At 38.8% G+C, this 17,047-nt stretch overlaps 1 protein-coding gene across 2 annotated transcripts in view; it reads right to left on the bottom strand.

Annotated features, from left to right (window-relative positions):
* TRPM3 (transient receptor potential cation channel subfamily M member 3) overlaps positions 1 to 17,047 on the bottom strand; it is a 550,216-nt gene that overhangs the window by 119,645 nt on the left and 413,524 nt on the right. For both annotated transcript variants that reach the window (XM_061628153.1, XM_061628145.1), the window contains exon 8: positions 6,170 to 6,293. In XM_061628153.1, the coding sequence (XP_061484137.1) occupies positions 6,170 to 6,293 (124 nt within the window). The remainder of the gene's footprint in view (positions 1 to 6,169; positions 6,294 to 17,047) is intronic.

The following is a 17,047-nucleotide window of genomic DNA, read 5'->3' as shown; positions in this document are numbered from 1 at the left end:
TATATGGTACTACTGCTAAAGAAGCAGCACCATAAAAATACTGTTCAGTTGTGGCCATGTTTGGGGGGGGGTTGTGAGTGACTCTGCTACATCATGCCAAAGGCCTCCTAAATTCTGGCACTGGCCCCAGTCATTCTCAACTATGGTTTAGCTTTATGTCTGAATTCAGCCAATAGTAGACAGTACCTTATAAGCTTGAATATCTAGATTTGGAAACATCTTGGTTTGCCTTGAACACTTAAGCATGACTTCACAGTGCATATTTTCTTAAAAGCTTAGTCCTTAGATAAGCTGCCAAAGAATGATAACCATCTATTTGTATGGCTTATATGCCTGTTATTCAAGCATTCAGTTTTTTCTTTCTTTTTTCATTGCCTAATTGTAAGCCTACCATTATACCTCACAAACACCATAATCCTCTTATTTTCTTATTCATAAAAATGTAGTGTTAAACTTTTAAAAGTGTTATCTTGAACTGATAAAATCCAGTAACATTTCACATACTGGTTTCTTTTAATGTTGCCATCAGAACAAATATTAGACATTTTGGAGGTTTAAGCATGTCAGTATACTAAAAGGAGAGAGTAATTCATCAAGGTAATAAAGCAAAGCTAAATCAACCCCCCCTCTTTTTTCTACAGACTGTAACTGAATTTATGAATGACATTTTACTTGACAAGAATCCTATTTCCATGGGAATTAAGGTTATCCAGCACCCTCAAATAGTTATTTGGCATATGATAAGATCTGGTGTATTGATCCAATGGAAACATTTGAACAAGATAAGATTTGTTGATAGAGTCATTGTGAAGGACACAGGAATCTAAGGCCTGCATGCAATGTTCCATTTCAGTAGGAAACATAGGTAAAAAAAAATCAGAATAGTTACTGATAGCCGTTTTCTAATGCTAGCAAATTCAAAGAGTTCTCAAGCATAATTTCTCTAGGTCTGATTCAAATTTACAACATGGGGCTCTCCTCTTCTCCCTATGTCCCTTTAAAAATTTTTTTGACAAGAAAGGCGTTGCTTGTTTTGGAGGATTGATTGGACTGCTTCTGCTTCTTTTTGTTCCCTTTGTTTACATAGCCAGACATGGCAATATTGCATGGTTGTATATTAATTATGCACAAGTGACAAGTGCCCTTTAGACATTGTTGCCTGATATTGGGACAGGTCTTCTATGCACCAGGAGCCTAATTCATTTACTCACATATGCTCTGGGGCCAGCAGCATTAGCTCCTGTTGGTCTGGCATCTCAAGGTTATTATGGTGCCATTGATTTATAAAAATCTATATTCACCCAGATTAGCCAGCTTCCAGTTTGACTTGAAATTTTCATTTTCTGCTTCGTTTAGGGACAAAAATGCAACATGTCTGTATGCAAATCAAGCCGGAAACTCGTACATGAAACTGAGCACTGGATTTGACTGAGACAGGGAATCCAAAAACAGGTACAGAAAAAACTAGCCAGGCTAAAGGCAGACTAAATTGCTTGCTGGGGAGAAGGGGTGGGCTGATTTAACGTCTGCGCTACAGCATTTTTATGTACTGTTCAAGAAGTTTGGGGTTCAAAATACTGCATTTTTTTAAAAAAGGAAATGCAGATGGGAGGGAGGAGGCTGTGGAGCTGATCAGCAGTGATGCTGGGGGAGGATGTACGTGAAAAGTCATTTCCTGTGAGCTTCTGCTATTAAAATTGCAAAATCCCAGCTGTTTTCCTACCTATGGTGTGTTGTTGTGTAAATTTGTATAAATGTTAGCAGAGCAACTCAGCGGTCTGAAATGCATGTGTGCCAGTGTGTGCGTTTGCCTAAGTAGCAGGCTTTTACCCTGCATTGAGATCACTGAGACTTAAGACTTAGTAAAATAAGAAAAGCTATTTTATGTATAGAAATACAAAGTAGATAGAAAGGCATACCTAGTTCTAACTAACTAACTAAGTTGGAGGCGCAATGCCCAGGTTTGGGAGTCGCCCTCATGGCTCAGAAGAGACAGAGCAGAGACAAAGGTGTCTTCTCTCTCTCAGACAGTCGAAGATGAGAAGAAAGGATGGAAGGAGGAGGGGCAGATAAGCTTCCCTAAGACGTATCAGTCTCAGACTGAAAGAAGTCAGTCAGAGCAGCACAGGTAAAGGTAATCAAGCCTATCCATCTGGAGGACCCTAACTCTATCTCCCTTCTGGAACATAAACAAAAGAACAAAACAGGAGTTGCTCTTGCCCCACTTCCAACATGGTGCAGGGGGAGGACAGGAGGACTCCCATAAATGGGAAAGCAGTTATGGGTATTTCAATAACAGAAATGGTTCACAGAGAAAAGGGTTAATCACCCCTCCTGCAGCTCTGTGAACAATTTCACAGTTCTGATTGGCTCCAGCAAAGTGCACAATACCTTAAAGATCTGGACATCCCATGCAAATGCATAGATATGTATTTGGTATATAAACAGTCACACTCACCTCTCTAGAGTTTAAGCCCTGAATTTAGATGTGTGTGTTTAGTATGTGACCTGCAGTGAAGCTTCCAGGTCCTTTTCAATATTTAACTTGCACTTGATGTTTCTGATATTACACAGATATAAGGAAAGAGGTTATTGTTTCATATTTAAATTCTGGAGTCTAGGGGAAAATTGGTTTGGGGTATACGTTTAAATTTCTTTTTTTACATTATTCTAACTTGAACAGTAGGGAAGTCTAAGCAACACGCTAAATATACACTCTGCTGAAAGCTAAACTGTAGCCCATGCACTGGTAACCTTGAGACCGGATTACTGTGATGCGCTGTATGTGGGGCTTCAGAAGCTCCACTAAGTGCAGAATGCAGTGGCAAGGCTCCTGATAGGGGCAGATGGCTGACAGCATGTAACACTTCTTCTAAAACGTCTGCGCTAGCTACCCATATGCTACTGGGCCAGGTTCAAGTTTCTCATGTTGATATACAAGCCATGAGCAACAAGGGTCCACCTGAGCCCTTATCTCTCAGCAAAATCACCAAGATCATCTGGACGATGTGCTGTTAGTTGTCCTCCCTATTTCAGAGGCCTGGCTGGCTTCAGCTAGAAGTCAGGCATTTAATGCCATCAATCCCATGCTGTAGAATCCTATTCCAGATGACATTCAGCAGGCACCCTCACTGCTAACTTTCAGGCATCTCTAAGACCTTTTTATGCTGACAGGCCTATTCAGTTTACATTTTCTTACGATGAGCCAGTCATTTTTATGATTATTTTATATTGTTTTTATGGTATGCTATGTTCTGCTTTATCTGTAGGCATCATTGTACACTGCCATGATATTTTGTATAAGTGGGAGATTTATAAATACAAGCACCTTAGACAGCTCCTGAAAAGTTTGGACTAAGACCTGGAGCAAATTCACTGCCCCACTGACACCGGAGCCACCAGCCTCCACTGGTTAAACCTCCTCTGCCCCCTGTGGTCCCAATGAAAATTGCCTATTCCTGTAAAAAATAATAATGCTGTGCTTCCAAGTGATGTGTTTAGTGTCACATTGAGTTTGGCCCTGAGTACTGGAAATGTTTTGACTGAACAATTCATTTTTAGAAGTCAGTACCAATAAAACAACAGTTAGAATTCCTGTGTGTGTGGTTTGCCTCATTATTATTCTTTGCACTCTTGCTAGTTGTGGCACACACTTGAAGCAACAGCTGGAACTGTGATCAAGTTTTCACTTTAGAGTGAGCTTTTTCAACCAGACTGCATAATGACGTACGATCATGAGATGCTAATATGAACGCAACTGCAACTCTCTGTTCTCTGCAAAGAGTAAAAAAGCTAACAGGCAAAAGGAAAAAAAGCTTCCTCCATCATGCATGCCACACAGAGATGGGATTTTCTTGTTGCCCTTTAGCGAGAGACAAATTAAACGGTTCCCCATGCTTCCTTAATATGTATGTGTACACCTGGAACTCAATAGTTTTCTTTCTCTGAACACTAGTAGGCATGCATCTGCCATCTAAATTCCTGTGCTTATATGACCATATGTAATGTAACAGAATGCTACTCCTACATCCACTGAAGCCAGCATCAATGTTAGAAAGAAAACAGCAACCATACACTACGTATGGACAGGCCACAGTTGTGCAACTACTTACCCATGGTTTCCTAAATGACAAGTGAGTGACTTTTGAAGATTTTTAATTTCAGCTACAACATTTCTTAATATCATTGCTTTATCATTTATGAAAATTCATTATGGGTCATTGAGTCACTTTGTGGTAGCTTTGCTCAGATAAATAAGAGTTCCTTGACATCAATGGAAGCTACTTCATTGACATCAACACATCCTAAATTAGACATTGTCATTCACAGTTTACAGGCTTATCAATGGCATCATTTCCGCCCTGTAGATAGAACATTAGTACTTATGTATCATTTTATGAGCCCTAACTGAATTAATTTTGTGACGGAAATTGGCTCATCAGACCTTTCCCAAGGATTAAATAAAAATAAATTAAGCATCTAATCATCTTAATAGTGGCTTTGGTGATTCAGATTCTATCATGCCTTTCAAACTGGCTCTCACCAACTCAGAGTTTGCTGGAACTCTGATTAAGTTATATAATTGGAAGCTTTTCATATATTTCAGGCTCTAAAATTATTACTGTGTTTTTGTCCTTCTAATTATTATCCTGTAAAAGAACATCTATAAGAGGTTAAAAAAAATTAACCATGCTAAAAAATTTAAAAATGTGTTTAATGTACAGATCTTTGCATTGTGAATCATTATCAATATGTGAAACATTCTTTCTTGTTTAAACTTTCTGCACATGTGCTCAGAACTTGGCAATACATTATCTATTTGCAGTGGTGAAAATGTGTACATTTTGTACTTATGTGGCTGTGATACATCATTATAAAAAAAATTGGTTAAATCCATTTGGGATCCTGCTTCATGATGCCAGTGACCGTAACATCTTTGGTATGGTTTTGTTTAATTTCTCTGTTTTGTATGGCATTGAGCACACTGATTGTGAAATTAATGCTAAGAAATTTTAGCAGCAGCAGGTCAACACCACATCCTTAAATTACAACTGGAATAATTAAGAGGGTTTTGTCAGTTAAATTATGACACCAGCATTGCTGTTTTTTATGAACACATTTGCCATTTCCTCTACTTGGAAGAGCTTTGCTGTCTGTCAACTCCTTCCTCAAGATCTACTTTATCAATCAAAGGCCACCCTAAACTACCTTACGCTTACTTTACCTGTTACATTCACTGCCATTTCCTTTGACTCTGCCTCACCACACATAATTTGCCATTCTCTTTTTACTAACTCCATTTTGTTTTCTTCATGCAAGCCTTTTGGGCAGGGATTGTATCTTTTATTTTATTCCTTATAGCTCCCAGCATGCTGCTAGTGCTGAATAATTGTTAAGTAGCCACAGTATACTGTATACACAGAAAATGCACATTTGGGACCCAGCTCCTAAAATGATATCTAAATACTTCCAGCCAAACTTAAGCCAATATAATGTGATAGATGCATTAGTGATGCTGTATGGATAATTTAAAGTATATCTCCAAATAATAATTTAAAGCCCAATGAAACACCTTCATGGAACTATTAACATTCTACAAGGAAAGTCAAAGGAAATTGATCCTACAAATTTAAAGTGTTTTGCTTTTCTGCTTTACTTGAATCACCTTTTAATCAGTTGCTTGTGACTGGCCCGATGGAGTCTCCATGCTCAAGAGTCCATTGACACAGATGTACATGTAAAAGGCAGCATGGTTGCTTAACAATATCCAACAAAACACAGTCCACTGAAGAATGGGAAAGAATGGGATTGGGAAAGTCAGCAGATCTTGTGCATGAATTCCCTCTTCCTTCCAAGACTTGTTTAAACCATTGTTAAATATGGCACTAACTATGAGTAAGGCCAACCAGGATTGCCCCAAACCATAGTTTGTAAACCCTTTCAAAACTTGGTTTCAAATAATGGTTTTTGAGATAATCCAGATTTGAGATAATCATAGGCTGAGTAACGCAGATGTAACACAAACTATGGTTTGAGGAAGCCATGGAAGGGAGAGGGGGGATGGGATACATAAGATGCCGTCCAAACAGAGATCAAAACATTACTTATGCACTAAACCAATATATTATTGGGCTCCTTAGTTTCATGCATACAGAACATGTTTGCATACCAGTTCCTTCTTCTTCATACATTCCATTAGGATTATGAATAGATGCTGGGCCTGAGTCCGAGTATAAGTGAAGGTCTTCTGAATGGTAACAAGCAATTGGTCCCTTAGAGATTCATTGATGAGTCTGAAATTCAAAAAGGCAACTTCAAAAAGTTGAAAAGTCTAGTACAGTAGTTTCCAAATTTCCCCCATGACCACTTGAAAATTGAAAGTCTCAGAGGACCATTTAATAATTTTTCTGCCTGTTGTAGTAATTTTAATGTGCTGTGCTAGATAGTGTATGATTTTTAATTGTATTTTATAATTAAATTTTATAATCATTTTCTTATATATTGTATTTTATTGTATTACAATGCGTATTCCATAGAACCGCAATTAAAATCAATATGAATATTTAATGTAATGGATTTGCCATCTTCTGTCTTCAACCACAAAATCACAGACGTGCTGTGAATGAAGCTCGCAGGCCACTGGTGGTCCAAGGACCACAGTCTGGAAATTCTTGTCAAGTACTAAAATGTTGACCAATAAGCAGTGCTTTGTGTAGTCACTCTTTAAAAAGCAAGTATCTGAGATAAGGAAACTCAGATATTGCATCAAAAACGCTAAACTCTGTGTTTACTATAAAAATTAAGCAACGTTATATAATTTACTTCTGCAATTTATTTAGCAATGTTTATTACTTTGTATTAATTAATCTGTTTCTGCAAATCGTAGAGAAGGAAGAGGAGCTGAGCCAAACCACTGAAACGCCAACCTATGATCATTGGAAGTGTTTTTCAGCAAACCTCTCATTTCTGAGAGTCATTAGGTATTGCCCACATTTATTCAAGCCATAAGGGCTAAATTTGCTGAAGGAAGCAAGCTGAGATGTTCAGTTAGCCCTAACACCATGTCTAACATTTTTACACACTTGCAGAACCATGCCATACACACAGTCCTGCCTGGAAGAGTGTATCTATCAAAACATATGTCAGATGCTTTCAAGTTGGCCCATTCAGAGAAACAGAAAACAAATAAATTGCTGACAAGAAACACAAAATGCTGTTTGGGGGGAAAAGAGCTGCCTTTTGAACAATGAACTTCTGTTGCTTTAGAGCCGTAGTTGTAATTTCCAGAATATTACCTGGCAGAAAGGCTTGGAAGCATATTGCTTACCAGAGATTACTTAATGAATGTACTTTGCAATTGACAAGCTTGGATCAAATGCAGCCTTTATGATGGCTACATGTACTGAATATCTACTTTCGCCAGCCCAGCTTTGTGTGGGTCCTACTCATGGAAACATTGTGCCGTGAGAAAAAGCAGCCACCTGGACCTATAAACCAAGACAACTGTATTCAAATATTCATGCATAAAAGGTTACAATGCTTCCCATATACCCTAAATCTAGCCTTCCTCAACCCAGTATCCTCAAGATGTTTTGGGCTACAACTCTTATCATGCCTGACTATCCACCATTCTAGCTAATGGGAGTTGCAGTCAAAAACATCTGAAGGGCACCTGGTTGGGGAAAGCTGCAAATATGTCTTTTTGTTCCTCAGGTAATAAACTCTGGGACTATTGGACAGTGTAGACCACACACTGCAGTCTGGAATTTGAGGGTAGGGCATTATAAGCATATAGATGACACTCAGCTTTATTTCTGCTATTCAATGGAACCTTGAATAGATAAATGAGGTCAGTGACAAACTGATGAGGGGAAATTAAATAATGCTAAATCCAAACAAGATAAAAATGTTAATGGAGTGAGACCTGACTGATCTGGGAGTTGTCAATTCCATTGCTGCTGCTGCTGTTATACTGTTTCATTTTTATAATAATTAATATTATTAATTAAAATTTTTGTACTTTTTAACCATCCTTCCTCTGAACTGAGCTCAGGGCAGTGCACAACAAAAATTAAAACAATATAGAATTAACCACTAAAGCCTATATAAATTACTTAAAAGCAACATCTCAAACAGCTATGAGCTGTCTGAAGATCAACAATGTTGTGACTACTAAAGTACTTTTACCTTCTGAATGCTTGGGTAAACATCTTCAGTAAATTTATATCTTCAGTAAATGATTACATATCAAAACTGAAAAACAGAGATGCATTTCTATGGAGAATTTCACACTGAGTGCCAAGACAAGACAAGACAAGACCAAGTTCCATGTCCCCACGCAGTTAATTATACAGCCACAAGAGTGGCTGTATACTATAGTCAGCGTGGATGTTTTACATTCCGCAATGTTAAATTGAAAATACCCCCATGCCATTCTGATCCTTCCCATAAGCTCATTTCAAAACAAAACCTTACAAAACTTACAGTCCTGAACTCAGAAACCCTCTCAATTTTCATGGTGATACACAAAACAGTCAGAGAGAATAGAGAGTTCAAAGTCATAAAGCTCACTGAGTGACCTTGGGCCAGTCACTGCCTCTCAGCCTCAGACAAAGGCTATGGTAAAAACACCTCTGAATACCGTTTACCATGAAAACCCTATTCATAGAGTCGCCATAAGTCAGGATCGACTTGAAGGCAGTCCATTTCCATTTTCAAACATGATTGCACAGAAATAAATTCCATTGAACTCAAAAAATATGCAAATGATCAAACCCACCCTCCTTTCTCCTGCCTCCTATCCCCTCCCTCTTGCTCCTTTCCTCCCTTTGCCTCTCCCTATCCATCCCCATCCCCTTCCAATCCCCTCCCCCTCCTCCCCCTCCTCCCCCTCCCTTCCTCCTCCCCATGGTCAGTTTTACCTATCCTAAGCATGATTGCATGGGAGTAAATACCACTGAACTCTAGAAGCATGCAAATGATCAAACCTGCCCCCTCCCCTTCCTTTGCCCTCTCCAATCTGCTCCTTCCCCTTCCCCCTCCCTCTCCTCATCGCCCATGGTCAGTTTTACCTATCCTAACCATGATTGCATAGGAGTGAATCCCATTGAACTCAGTAAGCATGAAAATGATCAGACCTGCCTTTCCCCTCCTTCCCCTCTCCTCTCCTCTCCTCTCCCCTCCTCCTCCCCTCCCCTCTTCCTTCTTCTTCCTCTTCTGCCCAGTCCAGCCCTCCCTACCCCCCGGTCAATTTTACCTATCCTAAGCATGATTGCACGGGAGTAAATCCCACTTAACTCAATAAACATGCAAATAATCAAACCTGTCCTCCTCCTCTCCCTCTCCTGCCTGCTCCCATCCCCCTCCTTCCTTCTGCCCTTCCTGCCCTTCCTCCCCTCCCTCCTCCTCCTCCTCCTCCTCCTCCTCCTCTTCCCCTGTGGTCAGTTTCACCTATCCTAAGCATGATTGCAGGGCAGTAAATCTCACTGAACTCAATAAGCATGCAAATGATCAATCAATTCTCAGCAAACTTGCACAGGATCCCATTTCTTACCTCCTGGATTGAAAAGCAGGGAAATTCACTAACAGACAAAAACATTGCGGTTTAAGAATGTACCTATACTAACAGATATTTCTATTAAACTTTAAAAAGCAGGGAAATTGGGCAGCTATAGTGAATGCACCAGGGGAGCAGGAGAGCTGACCTCCTCTCTGAGATATTGTACTGCCCTATACATTTGTCAAATTTGGGTTGGTAGCTTGGAAGAATTTGAATTTGGTAACATGTGCCTCTGAGCCTATGGGTTGAACTGAGCGCATGGAACCACTGTTTTTGCTTCTATAGATGTAAGGGAGTGAGGTTAAAGGTAAATGAAATGCAAACAGAAAAATAAAAATCTGTTCTGAAATCTACACTGGTTGCCGATTTGCTACGAGGCCAAGTTCAAGGTGTGCTTTCCGTGCTACGGGTGCCACATAGTACTTGTTCTGCTCTTGTAAGAACTCAGTCCTTTAGTGTGGCAACACCTATGCTTTGGAACTCCCTGTCTATTGACATTAGGCAGATGCCTTCATTGTACTGTTTTCAGCATCTGCTAAAAACATTCTTGTTTAGGCAAGCCTATCCAGGCATGTATAATCTATTGTGTGTTTATATGTTTTTAACTCATTATTGGTTTTATTATTCTGAATGTTTTTAAATAGCTGTCTTTAACTGTTTTTGCCAATAATTTTATTGTTTTAATATCTTCTGTAAACCCCTTTGAGGTTTTTTTTTTACAATAAAGCAGTATATAAATCTTGCAAATAAAATACATAAATAAATTTTGGAGTCACTGTGGCCCTTGGGTCCCTTTCCACTTTAGGAACAAAGGAATCAACCTTATACCGACTCAGGCCATGTTGTACCATCTAGCTCAGTACTGATGACATGGACTAGCATTGGCTCTCCAGGATTCTAGGCAATAGTCTTTTGAAATTGAATTTTGAACCTTTGCATGCAAAGCATATGCCCTACCACTGAGCTACAGCCCTTGCCCTGTTTAAAAAAGTATCTTTTAAAATTGTTCTTTTCAATTCACTCATGAATGCATATCATACCTATGGCAGATCACCACCATTCATTTAAAATACATTCAACACACATTTGAAGCACATGAATCCCACCACAGAATCATGGGAACTGTAGCTTGTTAAGGATGGTGGGAACTATAACTGTGAGGGGGAAACTACACTTCCCAGGATTCTTTACAGGAAGTCATGTGCTTTAAATGAAGAAATATTTATATAAACATGGCTGTCAAAGATGCTTATTATTTACACAACCTGTAAATAAATTTGTAGTGCAATCCTATGTTTGTTTACTCAGAAGCAAGTCCCAATGTATTCAATGGGACTAACTCAAACAGGGAAGCGTGCACAGAACTGCAGCCTCAAGTGATAAGGAACACTCACCCAACCTAAAATTCAGAATCATGACACTTTAAGCTGTTTTGCAACTGTTTATACTTTTATGGTTATTGGATTTTAAAGGGATTTATTTCTTGTTCTGAGATGCCTTGGTTTCCAATCACCAACCCTACTTCATAGGGTTGTTAGGAAGACTCCATACACACACACACACACACACACACACACACACACACACACACAGGAGATGTAAAAATAAATAGACCCCATATAATAGTTTATTGTCCAAATGAGTTGGTCATTGCAGAACATTTTTTTAAAATAAAATAAAATCAGTATTCGTTTCCTACATAATAAAAGCCTAATTGCTTTAAAAATTGCTTTAAAAATAGGATTGGAGGAGGAAAGATTTACAACAGAAACACATCTCTTTACTATGTTCACTCAAAAGTCCCATTAATTTACAGCACAGTCCTAACCATGTCTACTCAAAAGTAAGTCCTATTGAATTCAATGGGGTTTACTGCAGGTATGTGGGATTAGCATAGCAGCTTTATTCTCAGAAAAGCAAGTATTGGATTAAAGCTTCATATTGGGAAGGTTTTGAAAACACTGCCATCTTCCACAGCCCAGGAAAATTTAAATTTGTTTGACTTGTGAACACAAGAGAAAAAAAGAATTTTGGTACTGCTGAAAGCTATATACTTACTCAGTTTATGAGATTTTCAGATAAACAGGAAAAAACAATAATTTTCTACCTTTGAAATGGAGTCTAAGGACTGCCTGGAGGCCCAGAAATCCCTTGTCAATCACAACCCTGACTTTACTTATTGGCTACAAACCTGAAAGTGGCGGGGTTAGAGCAGCCAGCTAAGAGATCATTTGACGGAAGTTGGGGGGCGGCAGCAACTGAAGTTTTGGTGTATATCTTGAAAACCAGACCATCTAGAAACTTAATGTTTTTTAAAATGAAAGTGGGGAGTCTGGAGATTAAACTGACTCACCCAGAGACCCCGAGAGGACCCCCAAAAGCCAGAATATCTGGCTGAAAACTGGACATCTGGTAATCCTACCTGAGGTGTAAAAGCTGTCAGACTGTAGTAGCTGTTTTTTCATTTAAAATCTCAAAGTTAGGTTTCTCATCTTCTTAAATGAATCACATTCTATAACAGAAGTCAATGTAATCAAATAGGGAATAGAATTCACTGAAGCTGTTCAGAAAACCATTTTCATCCTGCCAAAAACCATGCCTAGTATTAACTATTCTACCATCATTTTTTTTGCTTTTTAAAAATGCTATCTCCTAAATAAATTCTCCCAAATATAATCAAACTCTTCACAGCTGGTACATCATGTTTCATTAAAATGATGGAAAAACATCATAATTGCAGACTTTTCTTCTGATTCCTCTAAAGACCAAATTAATGTGATGCTGAAAGATCTGTGAGCAATCTTCCAGTCATTCTCACAACCAAAATCTCCCCACCCCCAGCTACTTTCCCACCTGCAGGGAAAAAAGCAGAGGGATCTTTATATCCCCCCTCCAATGAGAAAGCAGCTTTCAAGGGAAGGGTGAATTTTGGTTACAAAAAAAACCTGTGAGGAAATTGTTTTGCATATCTTCCAGCACCAGTTCTGCAATAAAATGTTCACCCTGCTGGTTGCATTTCCCTTTATAAAAAAGAAAGAAAAGAAAGCCCAACACATATATGTATCTACTGCAATAACTACTTTTCTCAGATACAAATTAAAACTGTTTAATATTTTATTTTACCTGCCTTGCAAATGTAAAAAAAAGTGATTTGCAGGCAATGAACAGCTTCAACAGACTTTTCCAAATTATGCTCCCAGGAGCACTTGGGGTTCCTTATAAGCGATCTTTCAATGAAAGGATGAGTGATGGCAGACTAGGTTCTCGGATAGAAAGCTTGTCTACCTGCATTACCATTCCTGATTTGAAATACTTAGCAACAAGAGAGTGTTGGGGTCATTCTAGGACACATTCTCAGTTTTCACAGGGGAATATCAAGATCCAGCTGACCTGGCCAGTATCCTACTGCACAATGCAGCTCTTTCTCAGCAGACAATTGATGTGGACCCTAAGGGTTGTTGTTATTATGTGCCTTCAAATCGATTACGACTTATGACAACCCAATGAATCAGTGACCTCCAAGAGCATCTGTCATGAACCACCCTGTTCAGATCTTGTAAGTTCAGGTCTGTGGCTTCCTTTATGGAAGCAATCCATCGCTTGTTTGGTCTTCCTCTTTTTCTACTCCCTTCTGTTTTTCCTAGCATTATGGTCTTTTCTAGGGAATCATGTCTTCTCATTATGTGTCCAGAGTATGATAACCTCAGTTTCATCATTTTAGCTTCTAGTGATAGTTTTGGTTTAACTGGCTCTAACAACCACTTTCTTTTTCACAGTCCATGGTATGCACAAACCTCTCCTCCAACACCACATTTCAAATGAGTTGATTTTTCTCTTATCCGCTTTTTTCACTGTCCTACTTTCACATCCATACATAGAGATCGGGAATACCGTGGTCTGAATGATCCTGACTTTACTGTTCAGTGATACATCTTTGCATTTGAGGACCTTTTCTAGTTCTTTCATAGCTGCCCTCCCCAGTCCTAGCCTTCTTCTGATTTCCTGACTATTGTCTCCATTTTGGTTAATGACTGTGCCGAGGTATTGATAATCTTTGACAAGTTCAGTGTCCTCATTGTCAACTGTAAAGTTACATAAATCTTCTGTTGTCATTACTTTAGTCTTCTTGACATTCAGCTGTAGTCCTGCTTTTGTGCTTTAACTCTTTAACTTTCATCAGCATTTGTTTCAGATCATTACTGGTTTCTGCTAGTAGTATGTTATTGTCTGCATATCTTAAATTTTTGATATTTCTCCCTCCAATTTTCACACTTCCTTCTTCTTGGTCCAATCCTGCTTTCCGTATATGTTCTGCATTTAGATTAAACAAATAGGGTGATAAAATACACCCCTGTCTCACACCTTTTCTGAAGGAGAACCAATCGGTTTCTCCATATTCTATCCTTACAGTAGCCTCTTGTCCAGAGTATAGGTTGCGCATCAGGATAATCAGATGCTATGGCACCCCCATTTCTTTTATAGCATTCCATAGTTTTTCATGGTCCCAGGCTATGATCTGAAGGCACATAAGGCCACCTCCCTGCTGAAGCTAAGCAAGGTCAGGTGTGGTCAGACAAACTTTCTATCCGAGAACCGCCAGGTGTATGTAAGCTGCCTTGGGTTTCAATCATGAAAAAAAGGCAGGGTATAAATGTAATAAATAAATAAATAAATAAATAATAATCTACTCAATCAAAGGCTTTGCTGTAATCTATAAAGCACAGGGTGATTTCCTTCTGAAATTCCTTGGTCTGTTCCATTATCCAACTTATGTTTGCAATATGATCTCTTGTACCTCTTCCCTTTCTAAATCCAGCGTGGACATCTGGCATTTCTTGCTCCATATATGGTAAGAGCCTTTGTTGTAGAATCTTGAGCATTACTTTACTTGCATGGGATAGTAAGGCAATAGTTCGATAATTACTGCATTCCCTGGAATCCCTCTTTTTTGGAATTGGGATATATATTGAATGCTTCCAGTCTGTGGGCCATTGTTTTGTTTTCCACATTTCTTGACATATTTTTGTCAATATTTGGACAGATGCCATCTAACCAGCTTGTAGCAAGTCTATTGGCATGCCATCTATTCCTGGTGATTTGTTTCTTCCAAGTATTTTAAGAGCAGCTTTCACCTCACATTCTAAAATTTCTGGTTCTTCATCATACAGTTCCTCCATGAATGAATCTGTCACCCTGGCATCTCTTTTATATAGTTCTTCAGTGTATTGCTTCCATCTTCTTTTTATTTCATCTCGGTCAGTCAGTGTGTTCCCCTGTTGATTATTCAACATTCCTACTCGTGGTTTAAATTTCCCTTTCATTTCTCTAATCTTTTGGAATAGGGCTCTTGTTCTACCCTTTTTGTTGTCCACTTCTATTTCTATACAATTATTGTAATAGTTCTCTTTGTCCCTACATACTAGTTGCTGTATTGTTGCTTTTAGGGTTCTAACCGTGTTTCTATCTCCTTTTGCTTATGCTTTCCTTCTCTCTTTAACTATTTTAAGAGTTTCTTCAGTCTCTTTCTCTCTTTTTAACCAGAGGTATTGTCTTTTTGCATATCTCCCTGATAATGTCTCTGCCTTCAATCCATAGTTCTTCTGGTTCTCTGTCAACTAAGTTTAAAGCCTCAAATCTGTTCCTTATTTGATCTTTATATTCTTCTGGGATGTTATTTAAATTGTATTTTGGCATTATAATTGCTTTGTTCTTCTTTAGCTTTACTCTGATTTTCGATATTACCAATCAAGATCTGTAGCGCAGTCTGCTCCTGGTCTTGTTTTCTTAGAGAGTATGGAACTTCTCCATCTTCTGCTACCAATTATATAATCAATTTGATTCCTATATTGACCATTTGGTTATGTCCATGTATACAGTCATTTTTTCAGTTGCTCAAAAAATGTATTTTCAAGAAACAAATTATTGGCTTCACAGAATTCAATTAGGCTTTCTCCTGCCTTCATTTCTATCTCCTAAGCCCTATTTCCCCACAATTCCTAGTTCTTCTCTGTTCCCTACTTTTGCATTCCTGTCCCCTATGATTATCAGCACATCTTGTTTTGGTGTGTGATCTATTTCTTCCTGTACTTCTGCATAAAACCTCTCCAATTCCTCTTCTTCTGAGTTTGCTGTTGGAGCATAGACTTGGATGATGGTTATGTTAATAGGTTTCCAGTATAATCTCATTGATATCACTCGCTCAAACCTTGTGTTATAGCTCCTAATTGCTTTTGCTACATCACTTCTCACTATTAAAGCAACCCCATTTCTTCTTAATTTCTCATTTCCTGCATAAAATATTTTGTAGTTGCCTGATTGAAAATGTCTCATTCCCGTCCATTTTAATTCACTCACGTCAAGTATTGTAATGTCGATATGTTCCATTTCTTGCTTGACGATTTCTAACTTTCTCTGGTTCATGCTTCTCACATTCCATGTTCCTATTCCAGACTCTCCTTTTGCATCTGTGTGCATCAGCCTCTGGGCTTCCTTTCAGCTTTGACCCAGCTGCATCATTAGTCACAGCGCTACTCGTACTTGTCCTTTGTTCTTCCCCAGTAGCTCAGTGAGTGCCTTCTGACCTGGGGGTCTCATCTTCCAGCACTATCTCGTGTTGCATTTTGGATACTCTGTTCATAGAGTTTTCATGGTAAGAAGTATTCAGAGGTGGTTTACCATTGCCTTCCTCTGAGCTTGGAAGCATCTTAGTCTGGTGTCTCAGCTTTGACCATTCCGCCTTGGGTGCCCCTGCTAGGAGTCTAGCCTCTTGGTCTAGACTCCTGACGGCATTCCTCTCAGCTTCTTCAATACTCTCAAACCCCCTCACCACATTAAGGTGTGCATCCTAGAGGGAGACCCTAAGGGTAAGCTACTTAAAAACCACTGGTTATTGTGAGGAAAGGTACAGCTATTTAACCTGCAGTAAAGTTATATTTGTTCCCCATTCCTTACATGTGAATAGCACGTCTCACTGTTCTTACTGGGTTTACTCTTTTGCAAAGAGGTCAAAAATAATCATTTATTCACAGGGGGAGAAAATATTTGTGGGACCCGTGGTCTTGCTATGCGTCAGCATAGGAAAAGCATTTTGCTTCATTTTTGGGCTTCTTCCGATTGCACCCATTCTGCCTAGTTTTATACAAAACAATGCTATAGTTAATGGAATAAATTGGATTGCACACACAATCTAATATGGTAAAATTAGTCTTAAGGAAATTTTGAAAGATAAAATTCTATAATTGAAATAAATTTTAAGTCAAAAAAGAAAATGTTTTACAATGTATTAAAGAGTGTGAATGCCCCTTGAGCACAGAAGTTTTTTCTTTTTAAAAAAATTAAAAATTGTGCCATTGCATTACAGAAGGTGGTGGGGAGGTTTGCTTGGTATCTATATGCTGCAGACCTATTTTTCTATTATCAAAATAGCTGAAACCTTTGAAGCACAGGATATTCTGCAGCAGACACATGTAGTCCCCCATCCAAAGCCAA

The sequence above is a fragment of the Rhineura floridana genome, chromosome 1 (genome assembly GCF_030035675.1).
Source record: "Rhineura floridana isolate rRhiFlo1 chromosome 1, rRhiFlo1.hap2, whole genome shotgun sequence".
Classification (NCBI taxonomy): domain Eukaryota; kingdom Metazoa; phylum Chordata; class Lepidosauria; order Squamata; family Rhineuridae; genus Rhineura; species Rhineura floridana.
Note: the sequence above shows the minus strand (reverse complement) of the source record. Positions and strands in the feature narration are given on the sequence as shown.